The 14,973-nt window shown below is 44.2% G+C and overlaps 1 protein-coding gene across 1 annotated transcript in view; it reads right to left on the bottom strand.

Annotated features, from left to right (window-relative positions):
- Positions 1 to 206: 206 nt before the first annotated feature.
- PLBD1 (phospholipase B domain containing 1) overlaps positions 207 to 14,973 on the bottom strand; it is a 44,359-nt gene continuing 29,592 nt past the window's right edge. Inside the window, exons 7-11 of the mRNA XM_069773796.1 lie at positions 11,793 to 11,993; positions 11,540 to 11,680; positions 6,093 to 6,278; positions 4,869 to 4,975; positions 207 to 3,250 (exon numbers count right to left, since the gene is read on the bottom strand). Of these exons, the coding sequence (XP_069629897.1) occupies positions 3,083 to 3,250; positions 4,869 to 4,975; positions 6,093 to 6,278; positions 11,540 to 11,680; positions 11,793 to 11,993 (803 nt within the window). The 3' untranslated portion in view covers positions 207 to 3,082. The remainder of the gene's footprint in view (positions 3,251 to 4,868; positions 4,976 to 6,092; positions 6,279 to 11,539; positions 11,681 to 11,792; positions 11,994 to 14,973) is intronic.

Raw genomic sequence — 14,973 nt, 5'->3', positions numbered from 1 at the left:
AATCATTTTCATGGTGGAGCAGAACTCTGCAGTGAGTATTCACCCCTTATACTAACAAATGGGAGTATTGCTTAACTCCTTAACTCATGGCACTTTTCCCTGTGTTGTGGGGTGGCTGGTTATTTTATTATCCTTTACCTCCCAGAAACAATAAAACTATTGAGAAACTAAATTTCTGCTAGCAACAAACGTTCAGAAATAATTGATTTCACTTAATAGACTTTATTTGAATGTATTGCCAAAATACCTGAGAACATTCAGTACAGGTCTGTTAACACCATGCTTCTAGACTTGGCTCGTCATAAAAGCGTTAGTTGCTGGAGGCTTCCAATAATCCACTTGTAGAGATTTTTCGCATATTTAAATTTAGGTGGAAGGGTTGGTTTTAGTTTCTTCTCTGCACTTCATGCAAGTTTTTCCATCTTATTTTCAACAGCCTGGTATAAAGCTGTTCCTGACTTACTTAGTGTTTTGCTGTTGCCACTGGGTACTTCACATTTCAGCAGTACCACCTTGGGTCTAGTTTCCTGTGTTTTAGCAAATGTGGTGCTGATTCTCCAGCTGTGTTTTCCATCCCCATTTACTTTCTGGTTTGTTCTAGGTTTGGTTTGTTTTCTCTGTGATACAAGGGCATCTGAATGTCCAGGTTGAAAGTAACTTGAGTTAGTTCAGTTTCTGGTTGGAGAGGAGCCCTGCTGAGGAGTGCTGATGGCAAAATGCCATTCCTTTCTATTGTGTTCCTCCTAGTTACAGCTTCACAGGCCTTGTTTATTTCAGTATATGTTTAAAAAAAGCTTTATTGGATTCAAATGACTAAACCCTGGGAAGGGGAGCAGACTTTAGGTATAGCATCTGTACTGCATCTGCAGTGGCAGCTTCAGAAAAGATGAGGGTGCAGAGGCAGGTTCCCCTCAGCCTGTATTTATTTCCATGCTTCCCTGGGAGTAGCAGTTGGTCTTAGACTTGCCTCTTTCAAATTATTTGTGCTACCATTGGCCACGCTAGATCACTGAGCACAAGCACCGAGACATTCGCCCATCCCAAGGGTTTTAGCACAAGGCTGGAAATGCCCACGGTGTCTTCCCTGTAAAGATAAGAGGTCTTACCCTGCTTCCTTTGAAAACAATGGCAAAACGCCTCGTGCCTTCAGTGGGAGCACAACTGGACCCAATAGTACAATCTGAGCACTGTTTTGTACTGTAACAAAAATAGTCACTTCAGCCCTTCCTTGATGCCATTTGTCTTAAATGTCCAATAAATTAGAATCTGTATTCTATGTAGGGACAGGTCAAATCTCTTCCTGCTCCCCAAACAGCCATTCTCCAGTATTACGAGTATTGCATGCACTGTACAAAATGAAGCTGTGATTCTGTCATCTTATAAACTCTTGACTATTTTCATTTAGTCAAAAATATCTATCCAGATTTTTTAAATAGAAGCTTGATATATTAATTTTTTTTTTTTTTAATTTGTTGGTTTGGGTAAGGATGGGCATTGTATGAAAACAATGGAGGAAGAGGACTTCAAATGACAGTGAGCCAGCCCTGCCACCAAAAACTGTATTCCCTTCCAAACACCTTCTGAGGGGAGAAAGAAAAAAATAAGGATAGCTAAGAGAAAGTGAATTAAGCTTTTCATCCCTTCTAAGTACCTGTTAAAAAAAGCATCTTTATTTCTCATTGTCATTATGCAGGCTGAGCATTCTTTTTTTCTCATATATACACACACATATATATATTTGAAGTGCTGTCTTAATTTAATGGGGTATAGCTGTAAATAAGATAACTGGATAGTAGCTGTTTGGGGAGTCTTGTTCAGCTTTAGTAATTTATTGGCTATTGGGAGTCAAACATGCACAATCCTTTGTTAGGAAACTCAGAATCTGATTTCTTGTTTTGTTTTACAGCTGGACTTGTAAATACAAAAAAAAAAAAGGACTGATTTAATGTCCAATTTAAACTGGGCAGTTGCAAGTTCCCCCTTTTTGTATGTACTGTAGATTAGCGTGTGTGTCTGTGTTAACTGTAGTGGGGTTTTGTCTGATAAGCCTGAAATTTCTACTTTGAAATAAACTACTGGGTTTTTAACATTTTGAGTCATCTGTGCTTAGTTCCAGACGTTGCAGGAGACAACTCTTTCAAAAAGAGCCCAGTGCATCCTCTTCCTCTTCAGAAGTGTTGCCACCTTGCTCAAGTAATGTGAGAAGCAGTTCCCAGAAAGTCAACTGCATGATGCTGCCTCTCAGCCATTCGTACAGCCTCAGCCCTCACAGCCATCTCACTGTCATGTTGCACTTCCACAGCTGAGGGAGCAGAGGAAGAGGTCACTGAACAACGGCATGGGCTGATCAGGAAGAGATCCATTGCACAGAGATGCACCATTCTTTCCCTGCTGCTATGCTGCAGGCTGGGGCAGTGGGGTGTGTGTTTCCAAAACTATCAATCAGGCTGCTTTCAGAAATCACCAGGTCCCTCCCTTCACTACCTTTTGCAGCCTGACCATTGCATGCTGCTTTGGTGAGACAAAGGAAATCTTGCAAGCAGCACTGCAAGCCATGCCCTGTAGACAACACGCATCAGCCACAGAGAAAACCACCCTGGTGCTCTCAGCTAGTGACATTTCTGGATGAGAGGCAATTTACAGAACATCTCAAAGGCACTGCTCAAATAAAAGACATCAAGCCAGCACTGAGATAAGGCCACCATGGCCCAAAGCAGCCACCTGGCTTGGCTCAGCCCTGGAAGCAGGTCCTATGGTGCTATTAGGGATAGATCACTCTGATTGCATTGTAGTTCTCTCCTGCTCTGGGAACAGCTGTGACTATGGTTCAGATCACCCCAAAGCAGTGCCACACCTGCTTCCCATCAATCCTAGTCAGAGGAAGGGCCACCCAAATAGCTCAGAAGAGCAGAACATGCATTGGGCTGCACTGAGGCAGCCCACGTCAGTACAAAGTGCCTAGCAGGCAGGACAGGGGAAAGCAGGTAAGGCACAGGGATGTGGACATCCAGGTCAATTTATTACACACAGGAATGAAAGTTTCCATTTAAAAAAAATCCATTTGGGAATATTGATGCTGGTTTTACAGGATTGGCCTCATGGTGACAAAATGAAAGTTGTATGACTCTGGCAGGCCCTGGTGTCGCGTGTGGTTAAACCGTCTCCAGGTGAAGACAGGGAGACCACCCTGTACTGGGGGGCCATTGATTGCAGTGGCTGTGAACGCTGAAGCCAGGCGGAAATCTGACACCTGTAATAAAGGACAGGAGTTGAGGGCAAAAGGGTTGCGTGGTGTTTAACATGCACCCATCCCACAGAGCAGGAACAGCTCCATGAGATTGAATAACAATAAAGAAGGTGAGCAAGGGGAAATGCATGCTGATCAGGCAGCATTCCTTGCCTGCACCAAGGCATCTTCAGCCACAAAACTGCCAGCGCTGAAGGACAGTAGCAAAGCACAAGCCCATGCTGCCCTCTAGCCCTCACACTATCCAGGGTGAAAGAGGCAGCACATCTGCCCTCAGGGCAATCCTCCCTCGGTTTGCATATCTATCTCCAAAAGAGCTGGAGCTGCAGCAGGCAGCCTAGGGGGTCTGAGCTAAGCTCTGCTGCGTGTTAAGCACTTGGGCTGTCCCCTAGAGCTCTGTCAGGGTAATTCGGGAAAGAACAAAGGCAGCACAGAGTTAATATTGCTGCCCAGGCTCTGCCCTGTTTCTTCATTATCTCCCAAGAGGTCCCCAGCCTGCTCCATCTTCCCAAACTCAGAGACACTAAAATTGCCTTTAGTGTTTTAACTGCCATGTTTTGGCTCTGCTCTGGGCTAGTTCTCTCAATGCCCCTCTTAGGGCCCCTGTCCTCCCCCAGCCCAGTCCACTCCCCTTGCCTAACTATGCTGGCAAAGGCACCACAACCAGCATGCACAAACCTACTCCCTTACCAGACACCTCTACACAGCAATTTTCTGCATTCATCTCATAATAACCAGCTCTAGGAGCTCCTACTGGCCACTACAGCAGGCAGCTGGCCTGGGCTTATGCCCACTGACTGGACACACAGCACTGGCAGTGCCAAACAGCCTCAACAGGGCCCATCCTAGCAACCAAACTCATAATCCAGAAACGCAGCAGGCTGGACCCCACAGGATAAAACAGTGTATGACTTCGCAGCACACCAGGGCCGGACAGCTGCTTACTCGGGTATTGTCCTTCACCATGAAAATACCATACTAGCTGCCTAGAAAAACTGCTGCTTTCTCCAGGACAGTGGGTCTAAGGATTTTCCCACATACCCCAGAAAGCAAAATGATCTCTACCAAACTTTGCTCAAAGCAGTTTCACAGAGAGGTGGAGCCCTGGAGCAGGGTAACTTACTAGAGAGCCAGGCTTTTGTAAAGGTAAAGCTAAAACCAGGCTGAAAACACATTCCTGTGGGCTCTGGGGAGGCACCCACACAGTCCTCACAAACAGGAGGCCGAGACTGTACAACAGTCACCTCCCCAGAGTGATGTGAAGACTCATTACAGCCTTCTCTTAAGCTCCTCCTGCTGCAAGGCTTTGGGGTTTAACCCCTTGTACCCAATACACCCCTAAACACCACAAGTTCCCACGGACATAGTTCTTTCACACACCTCCCCCTGCATCCTCTGCCCTCGGCCACTGCGCTAGGACTGGTGTCAGGGACAGGAGACAGGACTCTGCACACAATTACCATCTCGGGATCTGCCCAAGCACTGGGACAGCATGAAAGAGGGAACAGACATGCCTGGCCATGCCTGCCTTAGCATGTTTCCCTGCACTACAGGTCTGATGATAGGAGTACAAACAGGCTGCAGCGAACATTCAGCAGATACTGAAATTGAGGTAATTTACCTTGGAGTCATAGCAGCCTGCAGGCACTGGAAAAGAAGGATTCAGGTCCTCCCGGCAGCAAATGGTGTTGCAAGGATTCCGTTCAGCATAAGGATCACGCTGGTAGTCTGGACAGAAATGTGGTGGAAAGGGAAGGAAGGAAGAAAACAAGTTAGTCCCCTCACAAAAAGCTGATGCAAAGTGCCCGAGCCACTAAGTGGGCTGGCAGAAACAGAGGTCTATCACATTGCTCTCATGCTCCTCTCCAGGTGCCAGCTAGAAGTCAGTGCTCAACACAGGACAGGAGTAGACAAGCTCCTAATCCAAGTCCATACAGCTATTTCTGCATCCCAGGGGCACTGCTGCCAACCTCTAACCACAAATATCTGCAACTGCACATGACAAGAGCTTGCAGGAACTCTGTCAGGAGAGAAAAGCAGAAGAGAAAGGGAAAGGGGGGAAAAGGGAAGGGAAAAGTGCAGTAGCAAGAGCCTTTTCCAGTTCTCGACTAAAGTAAGTAGCAAGGAGCAAAGCCTTCAAACACCCGTTGTAGTAGCTGCAAGCTAGGAGGGGAAGGTGGACAAGCCTCAACATCTATGAGCATGCTGCAACTCACAGCCCGAACAGTAGCAATACCCCACCCTGGGAGAGGCCTCCCAAACCCCAAGCCCAGTAATCAGCGTGCTCCTTATAACTGGGAATAAAAATATAGCATCTAAAGCTATCTGTACTTAGAGATGCACTTAGCCAGAAGTTAAGCTGGTTTTAATCCAGTTAAGGAGAACCCTGTCAGAAAAAAGCAGAGCAGAGCATTACCTACCAAAGATCATTTGCCAGAGCAGGGTAAAAAAAAACTTGAAGTTCTACACTAAATTCTCTGGTCTGATCTGACCTAACTGTTGCTTAGGATTTAAGGCTTTCAAGATTGACAGACTGTAGATATATTAGGTATTAGCAGTCCACAGAGTCTCTTGAAGTGTCAGAAGCTCTCTGGAAAGGTCAAACAGCAGGTCCAAGGGACCTTATTCTAGCAGGAACCCAGTTTTGTTTCTGTAAGAGTAATTTTAGCCTGGCTTCCTACCTCAAAATTAAGCTTGTTATCTTTTTACTTTGTGTGTACTCTGCACCTAGGGTAATATAACTCTGACCCGTATGTGAGGCTGCAGCTTTCCACTATAATCCAAGAAATAAAAGTAACACTGCTTTATTAAGATCAGCTCTACAGTACATAAACATGTGTCTTACTGTTGTATCTCATGATGTACTTCATGCTTTCCAAGTTGGTCACCTTGCCCTGGTCTCGACGGAAGATTTTTGCTCTTGGAGCAAGCTCATAAGAGAAATCCATGCCATACTTCTCAACGTATGCCGTGTACCCACTGAGATTATAAATCTTTTCATGGAAAGGGATATTGTATGAAGGCCAGTAACCTGCCAGAAACAAAACCCAATCTGTTAATCACTTAAAAAAGCTGAACGCTCTTGCTTATATCAAAAAAGAAAAAGAAACTTTTTTCCATGCTGCATTGCCTTAACAGCATGTCAAGGAATAACACATCAAACTGGTCTGAACACAAGAAAATAAGGCAATAGTCACTGGCATGACCAGGGCTAACTCCCAGTGTAACACCGCTGGAGACTGTACCGAGGCAACCCGCCCCCAGATTTCTACCCTGAGGACTCATTCTGCGAAACAGCTGAGATCAGACTTGCAGGAGTCTGAGGCAAACATGCAGAACAGCCACAGCCCTCCTGCAGAGGTTTTCCTGCTCAGCCTCAGAGGAGTGTAAGATCATTTACCTCCACCAAACTTCCCAGCAAGAGGCTTCAAGTCACTCCCTTTTTCCCCTGCATTCCCCATCTCACCAAGGCAGAGGAATACACCATGCTGAGATGTCAGGGATGGACAGATACACACAAACACACATGGACCACAGAGCCAATAGGGGTGAACAGGAGGCAGGCCAGCAAAGAACCACACACACATGCTTTGTGCAGTGGTAGTTGGAAAGCTGTGGTTGCACGCAGTGATAAGGAAAGATGGGGGATAACTGCACGTTTGCCAGTATCTGCCTCTGACTGTTAAGTGATTGATCAGCAAAGCAGAGCCCTGCCCTAACTTTTCCAAGAGCAAGTGTGAATCCTGCAGTTTTGTTAACTCTAAAGAGCACAGTTACCAGCCAGAACTCCAGAGAGAGTTTTAGGTAGGTGACACACAAACTGCCTGAAACAAGACTAGTCTAGAAAGCAGAAAAGCTTGTAAAGAGCCCAGACACCATCCAGGTCAGGATCTGGGTACAGCAGGTCCTGAAAGGAATAAAAATAGATACCTATACCTTAAGAGTTTTTTTGGGGGGGGGGTGTTTTTCTTTGGGTTTTTTTTTTTGTTTGTTTTGGGGTTTGGGATTCTTTTTGCAAGGCAGGCACCAAGGAGTGTTTAGGCAGAGAGTATATAACCTGAGCTAGTCCCAAGAACAGCACATTTTCAGGTTCTCTCCAAAGCACTAGAGTTTCTCTTGTCAGTGGGGAATGTTGCTTCTCAAATCACACACAACAGGATTTGGCTTAGAGATTTACTGTCTAGACACCAGTAAATGCAGTGTTGCATGTATTTACATCAGCCCAGCACAACGTAAGGAGTCTGGCTGTAAGGTGCTCAAGAAAATGAACTGGGACTCACTGGGAGTGATAGAGAGAGATACAAACCAAACTTCCCAAAGGACAGATATGCAGACAGCATAAGCACTGGAATGCTGCCTGAGTGGAGGCCTTACCACCTTGGGTCCTGCCTAGCACACAGCAGATGGGAATACCCTGTCTGCTGGCATTCGCTTATGTGACCTAGAGCCTACCTGAAGGAAACAGGCTGTGTATGTGGTGTGTTGTAATACAGGTGTCCTCCAGAAATAAACACACTTGCCAGCCTCTAACAACGCAGGCTGGAGGATACAGATACGTCAGCTTCCAAATCGGTAGGGTTTAGTTGTGATTCAAAAAGGTGCTATTGTCTCACATGAACGCAGTGCATACAGACGATCCCATTCCCCACCTGGAAAAACTTTTTGTTGCTAAAACGGAAGAAACTATTTCAAGGGCTGGTATTAAGCCAGTGAAACCTGCCTGTTAAGCCTGGCAGGGTGAACAGTAACAAAAACAAGTCAGAGATGCTCTAAGGTTGAAAAGGGGGTGAGGAAGACAACGTGAAGGCAGCAAAAATTCTCTGAAACAAAACGCCCTCCTCCTCTGCCCATCAGAGCAAGAGATCTCAGCAATATCAAGAGAGAGCAATGAGAAGATTAGATGTATGGTAGAAGAGACTGAGATCCTAGGTTCTGATCTGACGTGATGCTTTTGATGCTGAAATGGATGCACTACTTCCTCATCATCAGGAAATCTGAACTGCAGCCCACTCCTGTGCCCTGTCCCTATACTGGAGGCAGTACTGCTCTCCCTCAACTCCTCTAAAGGATTCCCGAGTTTTTTTGTCAGCATACAGAAAGCACCTTGACATCTTTGCCTGGAAAAGGCAGTGTAAGAGATTCCTGGTTTTTAGAACTCACCTGCACTGGCCTAAGACACAAGCTGACAGAAGCCATAAAAAAAAAAAAAAAACAAAAAAAAAAACCAACCAAACACCAAAAAACCCCACAACTTTCTATTTTCAAACTCGTACAAGAAAATGCTCCCTTTTTCCTCAGATACAGGGCTTACTACAGCAATGCCTGTCTTTGTTCACCTGAGAACTCAATTCTCATTCTCTGTTGTTTCTAGGTTTATGCTCGGAAGAGACTTAAAAAAACAATGCTGGCACAAACTCGCTCTGACCAACCAGAGTGTTAGAAGTACATTACCTTTGGATACCAGCTACAAGGCAATTATGGAGTGTGCCAGGGTCAGGTACTCTACAAACACTTTAAGCCAGCACTGCTCTTGAGAAGGCAAACTTCCTTCACTTGGGCTGCTCTGAGCACCAGGGAACAGGGCAGGGGCCTCAATGGGACTTGTCTGGTGTCCTGTGTGGCATGGAGGAGTCCAAATCTGCTGCTTACAGGAGCAGTGCTGGCTTACAGCAGCTGAGGTCTTTAAGGTAGCACTCCTGCAGTGCTTAGTCCACCCTGTTTGCTGAGGGCTGCCCTTCTAATTTTTAAGCTACCACAGACTGACTGCTGCATTATCCAATACACATAAGGTGCATTTAGATACCTGGGAAAAGTCATACTGAAAATGTAAAATAATGTCACTTCTAATGAATGCTGCCACCTTCCAGAACAGAGCAACCACGAGATCTCGTAGGAGAATAAGTGGTCACGGTGTGCCCAAGCCCAGGGGTTGGTCTCAGTCCTACAGGGAATCCCAGAGCAGCTCGCTCTAATCACTGCTGAAAAGGTCCTCAGGGAACCCTCTAAGCCTGGCCAGTCTGCACAGGTGAGGCACTGCCATGATGTGGTTGCGTTGCTTCAAGCGCCAGAGCTAGAGAGGTCTCCATTAGCTATTTTTTGTCTGCACCACAATCCACAACACTGCACAGAGGAGCCCAAGGCATTTCACCATCTGAAGTACACACAAACACTGGAAGATAAGATGCAACAGCCTGCTTTCCTATCTTCAACAGATAAAGGAGCCAGAGAAGCATAAAGGGAGACACAAGAGATTTTTCCAAATTATCAGTGAGAAACATCTCATAAAGCCATATTGACATTGTGGCAATAAAATAAGCCAGAACCTTCTAAGGAGCCAGACACAAGGGAAAATTCCAAAGGAAAACAACCCCAGCTGCTAACATAAATGCATTTCTAGTCATTTTGATGATAAAGAACAATTCCTCAATTCACCTCCTGAGCACGTGATTGGAAGAGGAAGCAGAAAGCACCAGGCATACACTTAGATTTGCGGAATGAGCTTAGGCTTTTGGATGCTGACAAAGTGTCTAGAAAATACTTGCAAATGAAACCTGCCATCAGGTGTTTTTCTTCACCTATATTTTTGTTTGCTTGTTTTCCATCAACTTGTTGCTAGTCTTGTTGGGGGATTAAGGAATCTTTTAAACAGCACATATTTATCAGATAACAGAGCTCCAGAAAAGTTCAGGAGCTGAATTTAACAGACAACTTCTCTCTTATTTAAAAGCTTATCTCCTTGTAGGGTGACCCACTCACCAAACATTTAAAGTAGCCCACAGCATCACAGTTATTTAGTACTGCTTCAAATAGACCTCACCTTTTTCCTCATGGGTCTCCAAGACAGGACAAAGTAATAAGAGAAAAAAAGAGCAGGAAAAAGAGAGAAAGAAAGAAGGTAAAGTCTATTTTTCCCTCCCCTGCTTCTGCCACAGCATACAGGAGAAATGAATACAACGTTATAGACCTGGCAACAGAGGGATTGCCATGGTTTAACCCCAGTGTCCTGGTTTCAGCTGGGATAGAGTTAATTGTCTTCCTAGTAGCTGGTACAGTGCTATGTTTTTGAGTTAGGTATGAGAAGAATGTTGATAACACACTGATGTTTTCAGTTGTTGCTAAGTAATGTTTAGTCTAAAGTCAAGGATTTTTCAGCTTCTCATGCCCAGCCAACAAGAAGGCTGGAGGGGCACAAGAAGTTGGGAGGGGACACAGCCAGGACAGCTGACCCAAACTGGCCAAGGGAATATTCCATACCATGTAACATCATGTCGAGTATATAAACTGGGGGGAGTGGGGCTGGGGGGATTGCTGCTTGGGGACTAACTGGGCATCAGTCAGTGGGTGGTGAGCAATTGCATTGTGCATCACTTGCATATTCCAATCCTTTTATAATTACTATTGCCATTTTGTTAGTGTTACCATTATTAGTTTCTTCTTTTCTGTTCTATTAAAACATTTTACTTCTTTTCCCGATTCTCTCCCCCATCCCACTGGAGGCGGGGGGGTAGTGAGTGAGCAGCTGTGTGGTGCTTAGTTGCTGGCTGGGGTTAAACCACAACACCCAGCCAGCAACTAGGCACTAGGCAGCCACTCACTCCTCCCCTGTTCCCAGTGGGCTGGGGAAGAGAATCAAAAAAAAAAACCAAACCCAAACTCATGGGTTGAGATAAGAATGATTTAATAACTAAAGTAAAATAAAATATACTACTAACAATAATAATAAAAGTAATGAAAAGGAATATAACAAAAAAAAAACAAAAAAGAAAAAAACAAGCAAAAAAAAAAACAACAAGAAAAGACAAGGAATGCACAATGCAATTGCTCACCACCCACTGACCAATGCCCGAGCAGCGATCCACCCCTCCCAGCCAACTACCCCCAGTTTATATACTGAGCATGACATCCTATGGTATGGAATATCCCTTTGGCTAGTTCAGGTCAGCTGTCCTGGCCACGGTCCCTCCCAGTTTCTTGAACACCTGCTTGCTGGCAGAGCATGGGAAACTGAAAAATCCTTGACTTATCCTACGTGTTACTTAGCAACAACTAAAACATCAGTGTGTTATCAACTTTATTCTCAGACTAAATCCAAAACACACTGTACCAGCTACTAAGAAGAAAATTAACTCTATACCAGCCAAAACCAGGACAGGGATGTTCACATAAAGCTTTCTAACTTGAAACTCAGCACTAGTGTTCAATAAACCTTTCCCAGGTACAAAGCACGATTGTGCATCAGCTGGCACAAAGAGATGGCTTTCCTAAGCCAGTAACTACTATAGGAGCCATTACCTTTCCGGAGAATATTTGTTTGATCAGAATACTCCACAAGGGTTGGGATCTGCTCAACAATGTACAATGCACCATCATCAAGGCTCTTCTGCAGCTTCACCCTCTTCAGGTCCAGCACCATGTACTGATTGTTGTAGGTCCCTAGCCACAAGAGCAAAGAGAGAGTTACATGTCCTGCCTGGGCAAGGAAAAGGGTACAAGGGGGAGAGGGAACACATCCTTTTTTCAAAGATTCATATGGAAGTGTACTTACCAGAGTTGCACTTCGAGAAGGTTTCTGCCCAAGTTTTGCCACTATCTGCCATCATGTTAGCAATACGGACCCTCTGCCAAGCTAACAGGGATTCAGGCACCACTTGCTTCATGAGGGTTTGGTTGAACACACTGTTGGTAGTCTGCAACATTACCAAGCCACTGCCTAGTATGTAAAAGTCATCCAGGGACACCAAAAAGCCTTAAACAGCAATAATACAAAATTTGTTATCTATGAGTTATATGAAAGGTTCACAAAGAACAAGACAGAGAGACAAGACAAGAGGATATGAATGAATCAATGTGTGTGTTTGAAATCAAACTGCACAAATATTAAAGATGAGGTGGTGAATTCTGCCAAGTTCTTTAAGGCCACCTGTCAGCACAGTTTCTCATTTGTCATGCTTTCAACACAGAACCTAATTCTTTGTCTAGAGCATTTGCTTCATGTTTGCATCCCAAGCTTGGAAGTTTTTCCTTCATATGTCAAGCTATGTCTTATTCTTATGCTGAGGATTACATACTGTAAGTGCCTAGTGAGTGTTTGTTTCCAAGAAATTCCTTTAAAAAAATACAACAAAGAAAACCAAAACAAAAGTACAAACTCCACAAAGAGATTTTCATCAACCAGTTTCAGTTTTAGATTTTTATTCTGTAAGGACAACAGGTATTCCTTTAAATTAATCCCTTCTGGACTAAAATCAAGGCTAGCAGAAAAATCTTCCTTCTAGTTTAATCTTTTCCAGCCTAACTATTCTTAAAAACATCTCCAAGAAATGGACACCTCTTAAATCATAAACCACATCCTGTACATGAGAGAAAGTTTTACCCACTCCTCTTTCTGACATGTTGTCATTGGGGTTTTTTATGCCTATCAATCAGCCCTGCAAACTCAACATAGTGATGGATCTCTGGGCAGGATTCCCTCCCAGGTTACATGCCAACAGAAGTACTAAGTCCAGTTGCAGATCCCATGCCAGGAGGTGGTATACAGAGCTGCAAAGGTCAGCTACAATGCCACGGATAGCATGGTGACTACTTACAAAGCAGAAATAATTTGACTTTGAGATTCCCCAGAAGATACAGGGCTGCCAAGTTGGGGAAGAAAGGTTAACTGAGCTCCTGATGGGGAAGTCATCCAGAACCTGCTCTCTTGCTAATGAGCTTTTAATGGTATCACTCTTCAAAGGGTACAAAATGCTAAAATGCTATGCAACAGTGTAATAGTTGAGTTCCACTATGATATCTTCTACAGCAAGCTTTATTAATGCACTCTGCAAACAAGCTAAGGTCAGCAACCTATGACAGCCAGAAAGACAACTCAGCTCTGCCTCCTATTCCTGGGTTTTCATCAAAAGGCAGACCTCCTTCAAGCAAAAGTAATGCTTAAGGGCTCTGTTTCAGCATGATTTCGTTAAAGTCTCAAGTTCTCAAATCAGAACCAATCCAGGAAAATATACTTTGTGGTCAACTGTTCTCTAAAAATATGTCAGTATAGAACAGACAAAGAACCCTGGCAGCTTATGGTTCCTTGTATTTTATACTTGGAGACAGAAAAAGTGTCAATAAATTATGTACATCAACAGCGAGGTTCTCTCTCAAATAAGTAAAGACAAGAAGAGAAACACTCTAAACTTGGCTCTGCCAATCTATTTTATACAAAGATATGGGATACTCCAGCAATAAACTGTTGTGTACCAAGTCAAGTGCTTGCCCAAACAGAGCAAATTCCCATGCGGATGCCAATGCTAAGTGCCCTACTTCAAAACAAACTGAATAGTTTTTCCTTCTTTTCCAATCAACAGCTTAGATAAAACAGAAAAACTCAACTCAAAGCAAGTGTCAACACAAGGGATAATGCTGAATTAACTGAAGTTTGAACTCTGTAATTCAAATAAATTGCAAAGCTCAGCCAAGCTGAAAACAAGGGGATTTCCTTCTGGGCCTTAGTATTTACCAAGTTTTATCCTGCAATGTTTTATAATACAGTGTGCCCTCCATGATACACTATTACCAGCCTAATTATTCTGAGACAACATTTACCATTTTGACTTCAAGCACCCCTGAAACAAAGGGAAGTTAAAAGACATAGAACAGGGGAAAGAGATCCACAAAAATAAAACCTGGGTGAAGCCTAGAGATATCAGCAGATATTTGGTGTCCTCTTGTGTCATTCTTGTCTTTTTATGTATGAGGATCTGTTTTAATTAAAAATGCTTTTTATGTCAACTGTTATTTCACTGTACAGTTCACCTATTTTTTCTGTAAACCCATCTCCCATTTTTGTCAGCAAATCTCAACCAATTCCGCCCCCCCTCCCTGCAATGAACCTGATTCTTCCTATATAGAAACAAGCAAAAGCACTTCTGATTGCATCTTCTGGGTCTGAGCCATTTAGATTGAGTTTCCAATCACCACTGGAAAACTGAAGTTTTCAGAGTCTCAAGTTTCATTCATCATGACAATATTAATCAGCCAAGCAAAGCAAAATATTTTTATAAATCTGAGCCACAGTGTTCTCCAGAGAGTCAGCACACCAAAGACAATGTGGGGGGTAACACGTTCCTGGCAACTCTTGCTCCTAGAGAGGTAGGCTGCTGCTTTCTGAACCAGACAGCACAGCTTTTTTGGTGTTTTAGAAGGTCGTTGTGCTCAGTCAGGCATAGGAAGGGTCACTATTACACGCTAGAAGTCAGAGACATGAGGTCTAGCCATCACTTCATAGGGATGAGAGTTATCTCCCAGCTGAGATGCTTGATGCTCTGGGCTATAAACACACTTGACAATAGGAAAGGAGATGCCTTCTCTGTATTAGCTTTCTTAATCCCATCAGCAGATGCTTCTCATGCCAAGACTGAACTCCTGCCAGCTGCCTGCCTTCCACTTGCAGACCTCTCCTAGGCACTAAGAAATAGCACATCCCACACTATAGCTCTGGCCTGTCATCTCCAAAGTGCATCAGACACTTTTCCTCTGCTTCCCTACAGGTTTTAGACAGATGTTGGAGGGAGCAGGGAAGCAAGAAATGGTCTGGCAATACTTCATGAGCAAGCTGGTCCCCTGAATACAAGGGCTACCACCCTTTCCATGTTTCCTTTCTCCTAGCTCTTGCTCAGGCTGTGGGGAAGGATAATGCTGCACTTTCTGATCCTGCGCTAACACCTGTTTACGTCAAAACAAAG

Source organism: Haliaeetus albicilla, chromosome 28 (assembly GCF_947461875.1).
Source record: "Haliaeetus albicilla chromosome 28, bHalAlb1.1, whole genome shotgun sequence".
NCBI lineage: Eukaryota > Metazoa > Chordata > Aves > Accipitriformes > Accipitridae > Haliaeetus > Haliaeetus albicilla.
The sequence above is the reverse complement of the archived record's forward strand: the minus strand, read 5'-3'. Positions and strand labels throughout refer to the sequence as shown.